General features: G+C 44.8%; 1 protein-coding gene across 6 annotated transcripts in view; it reads left to right on the forward strand.

Annotated features, from left to right (window-relative positions):
* The window catches only part of LOC115135964 (inactive serine/threonine-protein kinase TEX14), a 33,766-nt gene that overhangs the window by 5,193 nt on the left and 13,821 nt on the right, over nucleotides 1-14,752 (forward strand). For all 6 annotated transcript variants that reach the window (XM_029671233.2, XM_029671234.2, XM_029671232.2 and 3 more), the window contains 17 exons: nucleotides 5,759-5,873; nucleotides 6,010-6,175; nucleotides 6,252-6,397; nucleotides 6,491-6,569; nucleotides 6,805-6,938; nucleotides 7,053-7,166; nucleotides 7,351-7,474; nucleotides 7,573-7,751; nucleotides 7,903-8,051; nucleotides 8,126-8,316; nucleotides 8,445-8,556; nucleotides 8,651-9,567; nucleotides 9,750-9,844; nucleotides 10,146-10,228; nucleotides 11,645-11,911; nucleotides 12,014-12,111; nucleotides 12,227-12,334. In XM_029671233.2, the coding sequence (XP_029527093.1) occupies nucleotides 5,759-5,873; nucleotides 6,010-6,175; nucleotides 6,252-6,397; nucleotides 6,491-6,569; nucleotides 6,805-6,938; nucleotides 7,053-7,166; nucleotides 7,351-7,474; nucleotides 7,573-7,751; nucleotides 7,903-8,051; nucleotides 8,126-8,316; nucleotides 8,445-8,556; nucleotides 8,651-9,567; nucleotides 9,750-9,844; nucleotides 10,146-10,228; nucleotides 11,645-11,911; nucleotides 12,014-12,111; nucleotides 12,227-12,334 (3,077 nt within the window). The remainder of the gene's footprint in view (nucleotides 1-5,758; nucleotides 5,874-6,009; nucleotides 6,176-6,251; nucleotides 6,398-6,490; nucleotides 6,570-6,804; nucleotides 6,939-7,052; nucleotides 7,167-7,350; nucleotides 7,475-7,572; nucleotides 7,752-7,902; nucleotides 8,052-8,125; nucleotides 8,317-8,444; nucleotides 8,557-8,650; nucleotides 9,568-9,749; nucleotides 9,845-10,145; nucleotides 10,229-11,644; nucleotides 11,912-12,013; nucleotides 12,112-12,226; nucleotides 12,335-14,752) is intronic.

Here is a 14,752-nt window from a genome sequence, read left to right on the forward strand (position 1 = left end):
AGATGACTGATAACATTACTAAAGTGATCGATGTTAAGATAAGAACGGTCTTGAAAGCAATAGCAGGCCATTCAGCTGAACTACAGAGGGTTGTGAAATGTGTTGATGAGGCGGAAGGAAGAATTGCTACAGTGGAAACTTCATTTACTTCTATGGACATTAAGATAAATGCACTTGAGAAACAGGTGCGCGAAATGGCGGAGCACATTGACGACTTGGATAATCGAAGACGCAGATGCAATACTCGTGTTGTGGGAAGGGACACGCTCAGTACATTTTTTTGAGGAATGGATCCCTGGCTACCTACAAATGGACACTAAGGCTGGTCGTGTGAAGCTGGACAGAGCCCATCGCTCACAAGCACCGATACCCGGTACCTACAAATGGACACTAAGGCTGGTCGTGTGAAGCTGGACAGAGCCCATCGCTCTCAAGCACCGATACCCGGTCCCAACCAGCGCCCACAGCCAGTTCCACAACAAAATCGGCTCTGATGGTAGTCAACGTAAAGGTCCAAAGGTCTCATTCTTCAATGATTATTCCACAGCGGTTGTACGAAGACGCAAAGCATTTGATGAGGCGAAGGCTCGACTCGAGAATGAAGATGGACTACGCACTGCTGTACCCGGCCACATTGAAGGTTATGGTCAACGGATCGCCTAAAAAACTCTACACACCTGAAGAGGCTGCTGCGTTTATTGACTCTCTCGGGTAAATAACTTTAAGCTGCACCTCTGCAGCATTGGATAACTTTTTTATTTTTAGTTGAATCTGATCATGAAACAGTGGTGTGAGTTCTCACGTACTCCGGTTCAGTAATATTCGTATCTTTATTATTTTTCTTGCTAAAGTAACGGCCGCTATAGCTCAGGCTGAGATGTGTGTGAATCCATATTAGTGCCCAGGCTTGGTTTTAGATGGAAGAGCTTCAATCTTCTTCTATTGATTTTAATTTCCATATGTATATAAAGGATGAGGCTATTGAGTGGCAATGCAGATTTAAGAGTCTACATTGGAAAGTTGAAATCCCCTGCATGTTAGCTTGTGGGAAAACCCCCTTTTGGATCTTTACATGTTTACTTCCCCCCCTGCCCACCCCCCTGATTTCCTCACTAAGGTATTTCTAGACTTTTCAGAATTAAACTCAGACACTGCAGTGGTTCGAGGAGATTTTAATTGTTTGTTGAACCCCCTTATTGATAGGTTTCCCAGTGGTATAGCTTCACTCTCTCCTCAAGCTAAGTCACTTAAAGCTATTTGTGATGATCTGGGGTATGCGGATGTCTGGAGAACTTTTCATCCCTCCAACAGAGTTCACTTTTTTCTCTGCACCTCATGGATGTCAGACTAGAATAGATTACTTTTTTATGCCCAGGACATCTTTGCAGTCTGTTTTATCCACTAGGATAGGAAGCATAGTCATATCTGATCATGCTGAGGTGATCCTGGACATCAAACTCAACGGGGCATTCAATCGGTCAAGACATTGGAGGTTGAATACAACCATTCTTAAAGTCCATACATTCACATCATATTTTATTACAGAGTTTAAAGTATTTTTCTCTTAACTCTCAATCAACAGATAACCCCTCGATCCTTTGGGAAACCTGTAAAGCGTACGCCAGGGGTGTGATTATGTCATACACAGCCACTAAGAGACTGAAAAAGCGTGAAAAGCAAAAACCGTTACAGGGTGAATTAGGAACTAAAGAGAAGGACTATATTAAAACTTCCACTCCTGCCCTATTAATAAACATATCAGTCCTTATATCAATGTTGGACTCTCTCCTAACACAGGACGCTGAAAAAAAAAGAGATTTGTCAGGCAAAAGCTATATGAACATGGCGATAAGCCAGGAAAGTACTTGGCATACCTAGCTAAAAAGAGTGCTGACTCTTGAGTTAATTGCTACTATTACCGATTCTGATGGCAATCATTTATATGAAAATCAATTGATAAACGACTTAAGAAATTTTATGCAAACCTTTATGCCTCAGAACTGCCAAATGATGCACCCAAATTAATGGAGAACTTATTTTCTAAGATTGAGCTCCCTACTATCTCCGAAGAACAGAGGCCTCTCCTTAATGCACCTATTACAGAGGAAGAGATAATGTTCGCAATTAAGAATCTGCAAAATGGTAAGGCCCCAGGACCAGACGGGTTTTGTAGTGAGTTCTATAAAGAGTTCCATGGCTTGATCCTTGAGCCATTGCGTGATATGTTTAACCACTCATGTTCAAACGCTGAGATAAGCCAACATATCACTTATTCTCAAAAAGGGAAAATGTCCAGTCTTGTTCCTCGTACAGACCAATTTCCCTTCTGAATGTGGAGAGAAAATTGCTTTCTAAAATTCTAGCCACAAGATTAGAGGACTCACTGCCATTAATTGTGAAAGGAGACCAAACTGGCTTCATTAAGGGCCGTAAGTCATGCAACAATGTCAGGCGGCTTCTTAATGTAATTCAAGCCTACCAACAAAGTGCTATGGATGGTCTTGTGCTCTCCCTAGAGGCTGAGAAAGCATTTGATCGTGTGGAGTGGTCCTAATCTTGGCTCTAAATAAATTTGGTCTAGGGGACAATTTTATAAAACGGGTGAAAGTTTTATATGATGATCCTCAGGCTGCTGTCCTTACTAATGCTGCCAACACACTGACTCAACTCCAGCCACTTTAATAATGGGAATTGATGGGAAATGATGTAAAATATATCACTAGCCACTTTAAACAATGCTACCTAATATAATGTCTACATACCCTACATTATTAATCTCATATGTATACGTATATACTGTACTCTATATCATCTACTGCATCCTTATGTAATACATGTATCACTAGCCACTTTAACTATGCCACTTTGTTTACATACTCACCTCATATGTATATACTGTACTCGATACCATCTACTGTATCTTGCCTATGCTGCTCTGTACCATCACTCATTCATATATCTTTATGTACATATTCTTTATCCCCTTACACTGTGTATAAGACAGTAGTTTTGGAATTGTTAGTTAGATTACTTGTTGGTTATTACTGCATTGTCGGAACTAGAAGCACAAGCATTTCGCTACACTCGCATTAACATCTGCTAACCATGTGTATGTGACAAATATAATTTGATTTGATTTGAGGTCAAATAGCTTCTCTATATACAGAGGTACCAGACAGGGCTGTCCTTTGTCCCCTCTCCTATTTGCACTCGTTATGGAACCACTGGCCGAGGCCATCAGGGCTGCCTGCTATACAGGGGCTGCTCATTGGTGATGTTCACCATAAAATAAGCTTGTATGCTGATGATGTCCTGATATTCATCTCTAGTTCCGAGACTTCAATTACATCTCTTATTAATATTATTGAATTATTCAGCGAATTCTCAGGCTACAAGATTAACTTAAATAAATCAGAGTCTATGCCACTAACCTACACTCTGTACCTAATACTTCTCCCCCCTTCCCTTTTAAATGGTCTCCCTCAGGTTTCATGTATCTGGGTATATTTGTAACTCCTAAATTCCAGCAAATGTACAAAGCCAATTTTGTTCCCTCGTTTGATACAATAAGACGGTGGAACTCTCTCCCGATTTTCTTGGTTGGGTAGGATATCCTTCTTGAAAATGAACATTTTACCTAGACTACTTTACCCAATCCAAATGACCCCAGTATTACTCTCCAATAAGGTAATAAAGGATGTAAATGGATGCCTAAGTTCCTTTTATATGGCGTAAACGCAAGCCAAGACTTAAGATGGTAATATTGCAGCTGCCAAGTTCTATGGGCTGCCCAATATCAGGTTCTATTAGTGGTGTGCCCACCTATGTTATATTTCTGACTGGATCACAAATGATGGCTCCTCTATTTGGTTAGACATTGAGACTTCTCTTTCAAAATACCCCTTACAGGATCTTTTATTTTTCAGAAGTTTCAAGTCTGTAGAAGATCACTGCAATAATCCCATTACACTTAACACACTCAAAGTATGGAGGTCAGTTCAACGCTTCCTGGGAAGGTCCAAACTAACCTCTGCTCTTACCCAAATTCTTAACAACCCAGATTTTAGTCCAGGATTGCTGGATGCTGGCTTTAACTTTTGGCTTAATAAGGGCATACGCAGATTAAATGACTTATTTGCTGATACGATTTTATTGTCATTTGAGCAGATGGTTGAGAAATATCGACTCCCAAAGCAGGACTTTTTCAGCTTCCTACAAGTAAGACATTATATTCTGAAGAGCACCACCTTAATTGGTAACCCTGATATGTCTGTCATTGAAAGAATGCTTTTTTCCCCCACAAAGGAACATGTCTGTTTTATGATGCTTTAAGGTCCTTTTCTGCGGTCAACACAGAGGGTGAAACAAGTGTGGGAGAAAGAATTGTCTGTTACTATTGACGAAGAGATGTGGGAGGACATTTGGAGATATGCAAAAACAATATCTATATGTAACCGTACTAGAGCAATCCAATTAAGAATAATACACAGATTGCATATATCCCCAAATCACAGACATGCTTTTAGCCCCACTTCCTCTTCTCAGTGTCTTAAATGCAAAACTGATACAGGCACCCTAACACATTGTTTATGGTCATGTACCAAAATACAAAGATACTAGTCTGGTGATTTGCAAGAAATTGAAAAGATCCTAGGGGTTGATCTAGAATTGGACCCAGTTTCTTTACTGTTGGGTCTCCCTAGTAGGCATGTTACTTCTGTGGGTAAGAGGAGGCTTTACAACATCCTTACCTCCGCAGCGAGGAAAAACATCCTTTTACAGTGGATTAGTGAGAAGGTTCCTTCTATTAAAGACTGGCATAAGACACTATTTGAATGGGTGCCTCTGGAATATCTGACATGTACATTGCATTCTAAAACAGACCAGTTCTACAAAGTATGGGAACCTTATCTAAATTACCTAGAACCTGAGGTATCAGCTATTATGCTGCAAGGATTCTCTTAGAATGGTGGGGATCTATGTATTTCAGAACTACACTGTACGTTCCATGTGTGGAACCTAACTTCTTGGTTTAAACTGAGCTTTTTTGTTTAATTTCTGTTTGTAAGTTTGTTTAAAATGTATGTATTGAGAGATGCGGGGATGGGGTGAGAGAAGCGCCGAGCGGGAAGAGGAAAATTGTGTGTGTGTGTGTATGTGTGTGTGTGTGTGTATATATATATATATATATACACACATACATACGCTGGTATGTGTGAGTGCTGTTTAAAAAAAATACTATTACAAAAAGTTACATGAAACAGAAAAAAATGCCTCTGGCACGGTCAATGTATTGATGTGTTGTATAGTTCCGACCTGTGCATGGCAGTAAGGTTAGTGCTATCCGGGATCAATGATGTGAGCGATTTACATTGGAGGTGCACTATAGGCATTTTTTTTCAGTGGATTGTACATTCTTATTTAGAACTTTTTGGGAAGTACATACTGGCTGTGATGGCAGTAAATTATGATAGTTGCTACTCATAACTTCATCATTTGTGAGTAACGAATGTATCTTGACATTATTAAGCTGGTAAATGACGAGTTCAATGGCTGCGGAAAGGGGATGCCTAGTCAGTTGTACAACTGAAATGTCTTCCGCATTTAACCCAACCCCTCTGACTTCTCCTGTAAAGCCAGATTCTGGTTATTATGATCACTATCTACTAGCATTCTACCCAGTGAGCTTGACAGTTATGACTAAATGGCTACCTTATGAAGTGAATCAATTGAAAGCTGTTCTGATGCTGTGCTATAGGTGTGGATGTGGACTGTGTCAATCACTTGGGCCAGACACCTCTGTTCTGTGCATCTCTCCTGGGCCTGGCAAGTGTCACTGAGCTCCTTCTGCAATTTGGAGCTGACCCCAACCAGTAAGATTGACAAGTCATTCACACACTCATGTCTCCTCTCTTTTTAGACATAAAATAAATACTTGAAGATGTGTAAGCCTTTTAGTGCAGCATGTTTTGTGACACCATACTGTGAGTGACCTATTTTCCTGTGTAGTCGCTGTGAGGACAGGAGCACCCCTGTCCACGCTGCTGTGTTCGCCTGTAACCCCTGGCTGCTGAGCGGCCTGCTAGATGCAGGGGGGGACCTAAGGCTCCACGACCACAAAGGCAGGAGCCCCCAAGACTGGGCCGAGGCTGGGGCTCAGGAGCACAGCGCCAGGGTTGGTGCTCACAGATACAATGATCAGATACATACTGTATACACTACTAATCTCACACTCCCTCTCTGTCATCAAGATGCTTAAGTTCCTGAAGAGCTGTGTGAACCACATGCACAGCCTGTCTCAGTCCCCCCAGCCCAGGGAGCTGCGCCGGACCCCCACCTCCACCTCTTCCAAGACTCTGCTGCGCTCCCCCTCTCTACTGGAGCTCCTCAAGTCCGGGTGAGTAGGCGGGGGATCCTACATTAATACTGCCCATTTTTGGGGGGTTTGTTTTCTTAAAATCTGTATGTTAACATTTCTCCCATGTTGCAGTGGCTCTGACCTGCACCTCAACAGAAAGATTACCAAGTCCTCTGCCTGTGACACAGTGCAATGTTTTGGCTTTGGAAAGGTATTTGCCTAAAATGGTGAAGTTGATGAAAACCAAAATAAGTTGCATCATGTGCCCACGTCATATTAGGATTTTTCCCTATATCATTATACTATATATGTGTGTATGTATGTAAGTATGAGTTTATTTGGATAAAAGCATCTGCTAAATTGCATATAGTGTGGTATATATTTTGGAATGGCAGTATTTTGTTTCTGGATGAGAGTGAGTGACTGTGTTTTCTTGCTGGGCTCAGTTGTGTATAGATAAACCGGGATATGCGTTGGGCCTTCTGGCCTCCCTGCCTGTGATTGGGGACAGTGAGTTGGGGCAGGCGGACGACGAACCCCTCCTCTCCTTCTCCTGTGGCGCCTTCATTACCATGACCAAGTAAGACTACTGAGGACTGGAACCACGTCTTATATAACTCCTATGGGATTGCATCAAATAAGAAGCTACCGATTTAGATGTTTTTTCCTCTAAACTGGTTGTTCCATCTGTCAGTTACAGCTGGAAGGGCTGCAGGATCACTGTGAAGGAGCTGCAGTCCATCTCTCCACAAGGAGGCAGCCAAGAGGCCTACCTTGACCTGATGCTCATTGAGCTGGAGTACTGCAAGTGAGAAGACGATGACACTCTTTGAACTCTTTAAACAACTTAAATGACTGCTGCGTTGAGTTCTCAAATGTTTCTCCAAATGATAGGTGTACTTTATGTTAAAGACTATCATTTCAGTGCTATTGATGCTGTTTATGGATATACAGCATAACCCAGTAACTGCTGTGTGACTGTCTGTTTGTAGCCAGCTGTTCCATCCATACCTGCTGCAGCTGATGGCAGTGAGCATGTCCAGTGACCTGATGAGGGTCCGTCTGGTGTTTGAGCGGGTCCATGTGGGCTCTCTGCACAACTTGCTGCACCAGAGGGTAATCCCCACCACACATACACACACTTTCAACATTTGTATGTGTTTTGTACTTACACATTCATTCAATTTAACAAATGTATTTGTTCACCTCACCAGCGTGCTGAGTTTCCTGTGCTGCGTGCTGAGACCATGCTGTTGGTGGTGCTGCAGGTGTGTGAGGCTCTGCTCTACCTGCACGGTCGGGCCCTTGTGTTGCGAGCGCTTTCCTCCCACAGCATCCTCCTCACACACCCTGGCGTGGCCAAACTCTCCGGCCTCGGCTTCATGGTGCCCAGGTAGGAAAAAAAGGAAACTTGCACTACTAGGTCTTTCTTTTTCCTAAACAAATTTTGTTGTAGTCCATGCGCCTGCAATGAAATACTGAACATTATTCCATAAGGGTGGTAAGTAATGGGGATTGGTCTGTATGTCCTGTTCTTCTCCCAGTGACAATAGTCACCGCAGACCCTCGGCTCACCTGCCCCTGCCCCCAGGCCTGTACAACTGGGCCGCCCCTGAGGTGATCAGACGGAGACCCTGCACAGGGAAGGCTGACCTCTACAGCCTGTGTGCCATCATCCAGGAGCTCTATACAGGTAGCTACTCCGTCTGTTGTCCACTGCAGCAGTGTGAATATTTGTGTGACCTTGGTGTGTGTGTTCTACCGTAGACACAGTGCCGTGGGGCCCGGTGGACCCTCGTTGGATCAGGCAGACTGTAGAGTCGGGCCAGGCCCTGGCTACAGATTCCAGTGTGCCCCAGCCTTACTACGCCTTGGTCAGGGTTGGCCTGCAGCCCCGCCCCGAGGACCGCACACACAGCCTGCAGGACTTGCGCTATACACTGCGCCAAGACATGAAGGTATAGACTGCAGCCTAGGCACTCCGCCAACATAAGCAATGGTTGGTGTCGTAATAGTGGCAGCAGCCTCACATGGATTTGTTATTATGGCCTCTCTGTGGTGATCCTGGTGTGTGTGTGTGTGGTAGGAGCTGTCCCAAGTAGGGGGAAGGAGGAGGAGTGGGCTGTACAGAGACGTAGGAGGAGGGCTCAGGCCTGCAGGCTGGAGTCCAGAGTCCGCCCCAGTCAAGGAGCCTGCAGGTGCTGGTGGTGAACAGAGCACATACAAAACACCCTGAACAATATAAACATTTTAAAAAAGGGTTTCATCCATGTCTTTTCCCCTCTTTCTCAGACCTCAGGCCTACCGCCTACACTGACGCACAGGAAGGTTCTTTAGGCAGTTCCATGGACACTAAAGTGAACAGGGAGATCCAGGACCAGCTCAACGAACTGGACAAACTCCTGGACAGAGAGAACGAGACAGAGGGGGGAGAAGGAGGAATGACAACAGACTCTGAACAGCCCATATTCCACCGTGACATCTCTTTTAGGGACATCCTGCCCCTGGATGACTGGCGCCTGTGCTCTGTTGTGCCATCGGAACCCTACAACACCCAAGAAGAAGAGTCTGACTCCAGCACTGTAACAGAGGAGGAAGAAGAGGAGCGGACAATTATGAAGGAGAGGGCTGTTCAGCCAGAGCGCCCAGTGTCCGCAAAGCTCTCGGAGCACATCAGCTCCATTGTCCTTAACCTCAAGGTCTCCCAGGTACTGTTGCAGCAGTCTGAGTGCAACCTGGCCACCGTGGAAACAGGCCGTTCTCGACGGCAACAGGAGCGGGGGGCGGTCGACGAGGTGGACGGAGGGGCAGAGGGAAAAGATCCTCAGACACCCCACATCTCCTCCTCAGCCTCCACCTCCCTCTCCTCCACTCTCTCTGGGTCGGTGTGTAGTTACATATCCCGCGCAGTGGGGCCTCCTTCACAGTACCGCCTCCTACCACATGGTGTCCATCCCTCAGCCAAGAGACTGGAGGCCGAGCTACTGAAGGGAGGAGAGTCCATGCAGCTCAGCGCTGAGGAGCTGGCCGCGTGGCAGAGGGAGTATCCTGCAGAGGAATACCCTAATCTGGAGTGCCCTTCGGAGGAGTACCCTACTTTGGAGTGCACTACTTCGGAGGGAACCGGCAGCGAGGGCGAGGAGATGAGCCACTATAGCTCGGCTCCGGAGGACAGCTTTGTCAACATATGCCCCAGAAGGCAGCAGCAGGTAGCACACCACCACAATTTGCATCCTCTGGTGTTACACACACACACAACTGCAACTTGAGTCTCACAAGAGTGCCATGATTGGATGAAGAATATATTCCCATAGTACAGTTTGTCACAACTATAGCTCTTCCCAGGTTGTGTTGTGACTATCTGAGTGAGTGACTGCTGTCTGTCTGGTAGGCAGGTAGAGATGGAGGCTCCAGAGGGACAGTGAGAGGAGGTCCGCAGGCAGAGACAAAGCAGCAGTCAGTGGACAGACAGGAACTCACTGACAGGTACAGAACACTGACAAAGGCAGCACTGTTCTCTGCTCTAAATCCATATGCATACGGTAGAAAGTAAGTGTGGGATATAAAACTCCCAGTGGCCTCGTTTAGTCAAACTGTATGGTGGGGACAATTGTGCAAATCTAACCCAAAATGTACAATAATTGCAACACCAATATCCTACAATTAGCTACAACAGTATACCTTTGAGCAACATTTTCTGTTTAAAAAATGACTAGGATTTGGTGACACATCACTTTACATTTTGTTTGCGTGTTATTGACAACCTGCTCCCTCTGCCCCATCCCAGGCTCTGTCTGTCTTCTGAGGGGACAGAATCTCTTGAGGACAGTCCCAGACAGCCTGAGCTCCCAGCCAAGGCCAAATGGACCAGTGAGATTTCACTATATTATACACTGAACAAAAATATAAGCACAACATGTAATGTGTTGGTTTCATGAGCTGAAATAAGAACCCATAAATTGTCCATACGTACAAAAAGCATATGTCTCTCAAATTTTGTGCACAAATAATCCATCCACCTGACAGGTGTGGCATATCAAGAAGCTGATTATAAACAGCATGATCATTACACAGGTGCAACTTGTGCTGCTACACAGCCCAGGACTTCCATCTGGCTACGTCACCTACAGGATCGTCTGAGACCAGCCACCCGGACAGCTGATAAAGCTGGGTTTGCTCAACCAAATACTTTCTGCACAAACTGTCAGAAACTCAGGGAAGCTCATCTGCCCGCTCGTTGTCCTCACCTTGTCGTCCTTGACCTGACTGCAGTTCGGCATCGTTTCCAACTAAGAGGGCAAATGCTTGTCGTCCTTGACCTGACTGCAGTTCGGCATCGTTTCCAACTAAGAGGGCAAATGCTTGTCGTCCTTGACCTGACTGCAGTTCGGCATCGTATCCAACTAAGAGGGCAAATGCTTGTCGTCCTTGACCTGACTGCAGTTCGGCATCGTATCCAACTAAGAGGGCAAATGCTTGTCGTCCTTGACCTGACTGCAGTTCGGCGTCGTAACCAACTAATTGGGAAAATGCTCACCTTCGATGGCCACTGGCACGCTGGAGAAGTGTACGCTTCACAAATTAATCCTGGTTTCAACTGTGGGGGCACAACTGTTTCAACTGTACTGAGTAGACGGCATGTATGGTGTCATGTGTGCGAGGGGTTTGCTGATGTCAACATTGTGAACAGAGTGCCCCTATGGTGGGGTTACGGTGTGGGCAGGCATAAGCTACGGACAACTAACACAATTGCATTTTATTGATGGCAATTTGAATGCACAGAGCTACTGTGGCGATACTGAGGCCCATTGTTGTGCCATTCATCCACCACCATCACCTCATGTTTCAGCATGATAGTGCACAGCCCCATGTCGCAAGGGTCTGTACACAATTCCTGGATGCTGAAAATGTCCCAGTTCTTTCATGGCCTGCATACTCACCAGACATGTCACCACGAACCAGCATGTTAGAATGCTCTGAATACACGTGTACGATAAATGGTGTTCACCCCACTATATGATTTTCTGATCCACACCCGTAACTTTAAAAGTTATCTATGACCAACAGATTCATATTTATATTCCCAGCCAGGTGAAATCCATAGATTAGGTCCTAATTAACTGATTTCCTTATGAACTAACTCTGTAAAATCTTTGAAATTGCTTTGTTATATATTTTTGTTCAGTGTACATGCATTATACCCAAGTTACAGTTCACAGAACACCATCTTTACATTTATTATAGTTCTGACCCCAACTTCCTCCTAAGTTCCTCATCCTCTCATAGGTGAGGTGTCAGAGTTGGTGGCCAGGATGACCCGGGGGCGTCTGGGGGTGGCTGTGGGCCCCCCTGCCAGCAGTGACAGTGAGGAGATGGAGGACAGACAGGGGTTTGGGCGAGTGTTGGAACCGCCCAGACCCAGACAGGACCCCCTGGGGCGCAGTGACAACGGCTACAGGTCCTCTCCAGACCCTGCCTCAAAGCCACAGAAAGCTGCAGCTGAGGCCCTCGAAAGCAGCTCTGAGCTGGAGCAGATCTTCAAAAGCTTTGCAGGTGATGCAGCTGATAAGCATGCTATACTGTCCTTATGCTCAGAAGCATAGTAGGATAGGATCATATCTATCTTCTGTCTCAGTATCTCATCTTTCTATACAGGTGTCCAGAGTGAGAGTGAAGAGGATGCAGATTTCCACACAGTGAACCGCTCCTTCAATATGACATGTGGGGTGTGGGAGGGCTCAGGACAAAGGGAGGTTAGATGAGAGAAGCAAAACTTCAACTCTGCACCCCATAGAGAACATAATCATCAGATTATATTAGTTAAAATGTTACACACTCCGTGTTAAACCCTTGACCTTATGTGTCCAGGAGGAGGGGACCTCTGAGTCGGACTACACCCAGTCTCCTGTGGAGCCTTCCAGCATGTTCTACACCCCCAACCCAGAGCTGAGGAACAACCCATCCAGAGACAGCCAGGTCTAGTAGTTCTTAGTTAACGTAATAGTTACAATGCCTTCAGAAAGTATTCATACCCCTTGACTTATTCCACATTTTGTTGTGTTACAGCCTGAATTCAAAATGGATTAATAGACTTTTGTTCTACCATAAAAAATAATAAAAAATCACCTTTATTTAACCAGGTAGGCAAGTTGAGAACAAGTTCTCATTTACAATCGCGACCTGGTCAAGATAAAGCACAGCAGTTCGACACATACAACAACACGGAGTTACACATGGAGTAAAACAAACATACAGTCAATAATACAGTAGAAAAAGAAGTCTATATACAATGTGCGCAAATGAGGCAAAAAAAGGCCAAGGTGGTGAAGTAAATGGTAGATTTGCAGTGGAAAAATGTGCAAAGTAGAGAGAAATAATGGGGTGCAAAGGAGCAAAATAAATAAATACAGTAGGGGGAGAGGTAGTTGTTTGGGCTAAATTATAGATGGGCTATGTACAGGTGCAGTAATCTGTTAGCTGCTCTGACAGCTGGTGCTTAAAGCTAGTGAGGGAGATAAGTGTTTTCAGTTTCAGAGATTTTTGAGAGTCATTGGCAGCAGAGAACTGGAAAAAGAGGCGGCCAAAGGAAGAATTGGTTTTGGGGGTGACCAGAAAGATATACCTGCTGGAGCGCGTGCTACAGGCTATGGTGACCAGCGAGCTGAGATAAGGGGGGACTTTACCTAGCAAAGACTTATAGATGACCTGGAGCCAGTGGGTTTGATGTAGCGAGGGCCAGCCAACGAGAGTGTACAGGTCGCAGTGGTGGGTAGGATATGGGGCTTTGGTGACAAAACGGATGGCACTGTGATAGACTGCATCCAATTTATTGAGTAGGGTATTGGAGGCTATTTTGTAAATGACATCGTCGAGGATCGGTAGGATGGTCAATTTTACGAGGGTATGTTTGGCAGCATGAGTGAATGATGCTTTGTTGCGAAATGGGAAGCCAATTCTAGATTTAACTTTGGATTGGAGATGTTTGATGTGAGTCTGGAAGGAGAGTTTACAGTCTAACCAGACACCTAGGTATTTGTAGTTGTCCACATATTCTAAGTCAGAACCGGCCAGAGTAGTGATGTTGGACGGGCGGCAGGTGCAGGCAGCGATCGGTTGAAGAGCATGCATTTAGTTTGACTTGTATTTAAGAGTGAACCTGTTTTTAGAAATGTTTGCAAATGTATTGAAAATTAAATCCAGAAATATCTAATTTACATAAGTATTCACACCCCTGAGTCAATACTTTGTAGAAGCACCTTTGGCTTTACAGCTTTGAGTTGTCTTGGCGATGTCTGTATCAGTTTTACACATCTGGATTTGGAGATTTTCTCAACCTCTTGCTGTTCAGTTAATCTTCAGGTTTTTCCACAGATTTTCAATGGGATTCAAGTCTGGGCTTTGGCTGGGCCACTCAAGGACTTTCACATTCTTGTTCTGAAGCCATTCCAACGTTGCTTTGGCTATATGCTTAGGGTCGTTGACCTGTTGGAATGTAAATCTTAGCCCCAGTCTTTCATTTACACTGAAGCAGGTTGTCATAAAAGATTTGCTTGTATTTGTCTCCATTCATTGTTCCCTCTATCCTTACCAGTCTCCTTATCGCTGCCGCTGAAAAATATTCCCAAAGCATGATGCTGCCACCACCATGGTTCACAGTATGGATGGTGTTAGATAGGTGATGAGCAGTGCCTGGTTCAGGCCAAAGAGTACAATTTTTGTCTCATCAGACCAAAGAATCTTTCACGTGCCTTTTTGCAAACTCCAGGTGTGGTGTCATGTGCCTTTTAATCAGGATTGGCTTCCACCTGGCCCCTCTCCCATAAAACCCAGATTGGTGAAGTGCTATAGAGAGACTGTTGTTCTCCCATCTCAGCCAAGGAACTCTGTAGTTCTGCCAGAATGGTCATTGGGTTCTTTGCCACCTCCCTGACCAAGGTCCTACTTGCCTGGTTGGAGGGCCAGCTCTAGGCAGAGTCTGGGTAGTTCCATATTTTTTCCAATGATGGAGACCACTGTACTCTTTTAAACTTTCAATACTGTAGACATTGTTTTATACACTATATGGCCAAGTGTGTGTGTGGACACCCCTTCAAATTAGTGGATTTGACTATTTCAGCCACACCTTTTGCTGACGGGTGTATATAATCAAGCACACAGCCATGCAATCTCCATAGACAAAAATTGGCAGTAGACTGGCCAGTACTTAAGAGCTCAGTGACTTTCAATCAAATGTATTTATAAAGCCCTTCTTACATCAGCTGATGTCACAAAGTACTGTACAGAAACCCAGCCTAAATCCCCAAACAGCAAGCAATATAGGTGTAGAAGCACTTTCAATGTGGCACTGTCATAGGATGTCACCTTTCCAACTAGTCAGTTTGTCAAATGTCTGCC

Source organism: Oncorhynchus nerka, linkage group LG10 (assembly GCF_034236695.1).
Source record: "Oncorhynchus nerka isolate Pitt River linkage group LG10, Oner_Uvic_2.0, whole genome shotgun sequence".
Taxonomy (NCBI): Eukaryota; Metazoa; Chordata; class Actinopteri; order Salmoniformes; family Salmonidae; genus Oncorhynchus; species Oncorhynchus nerka.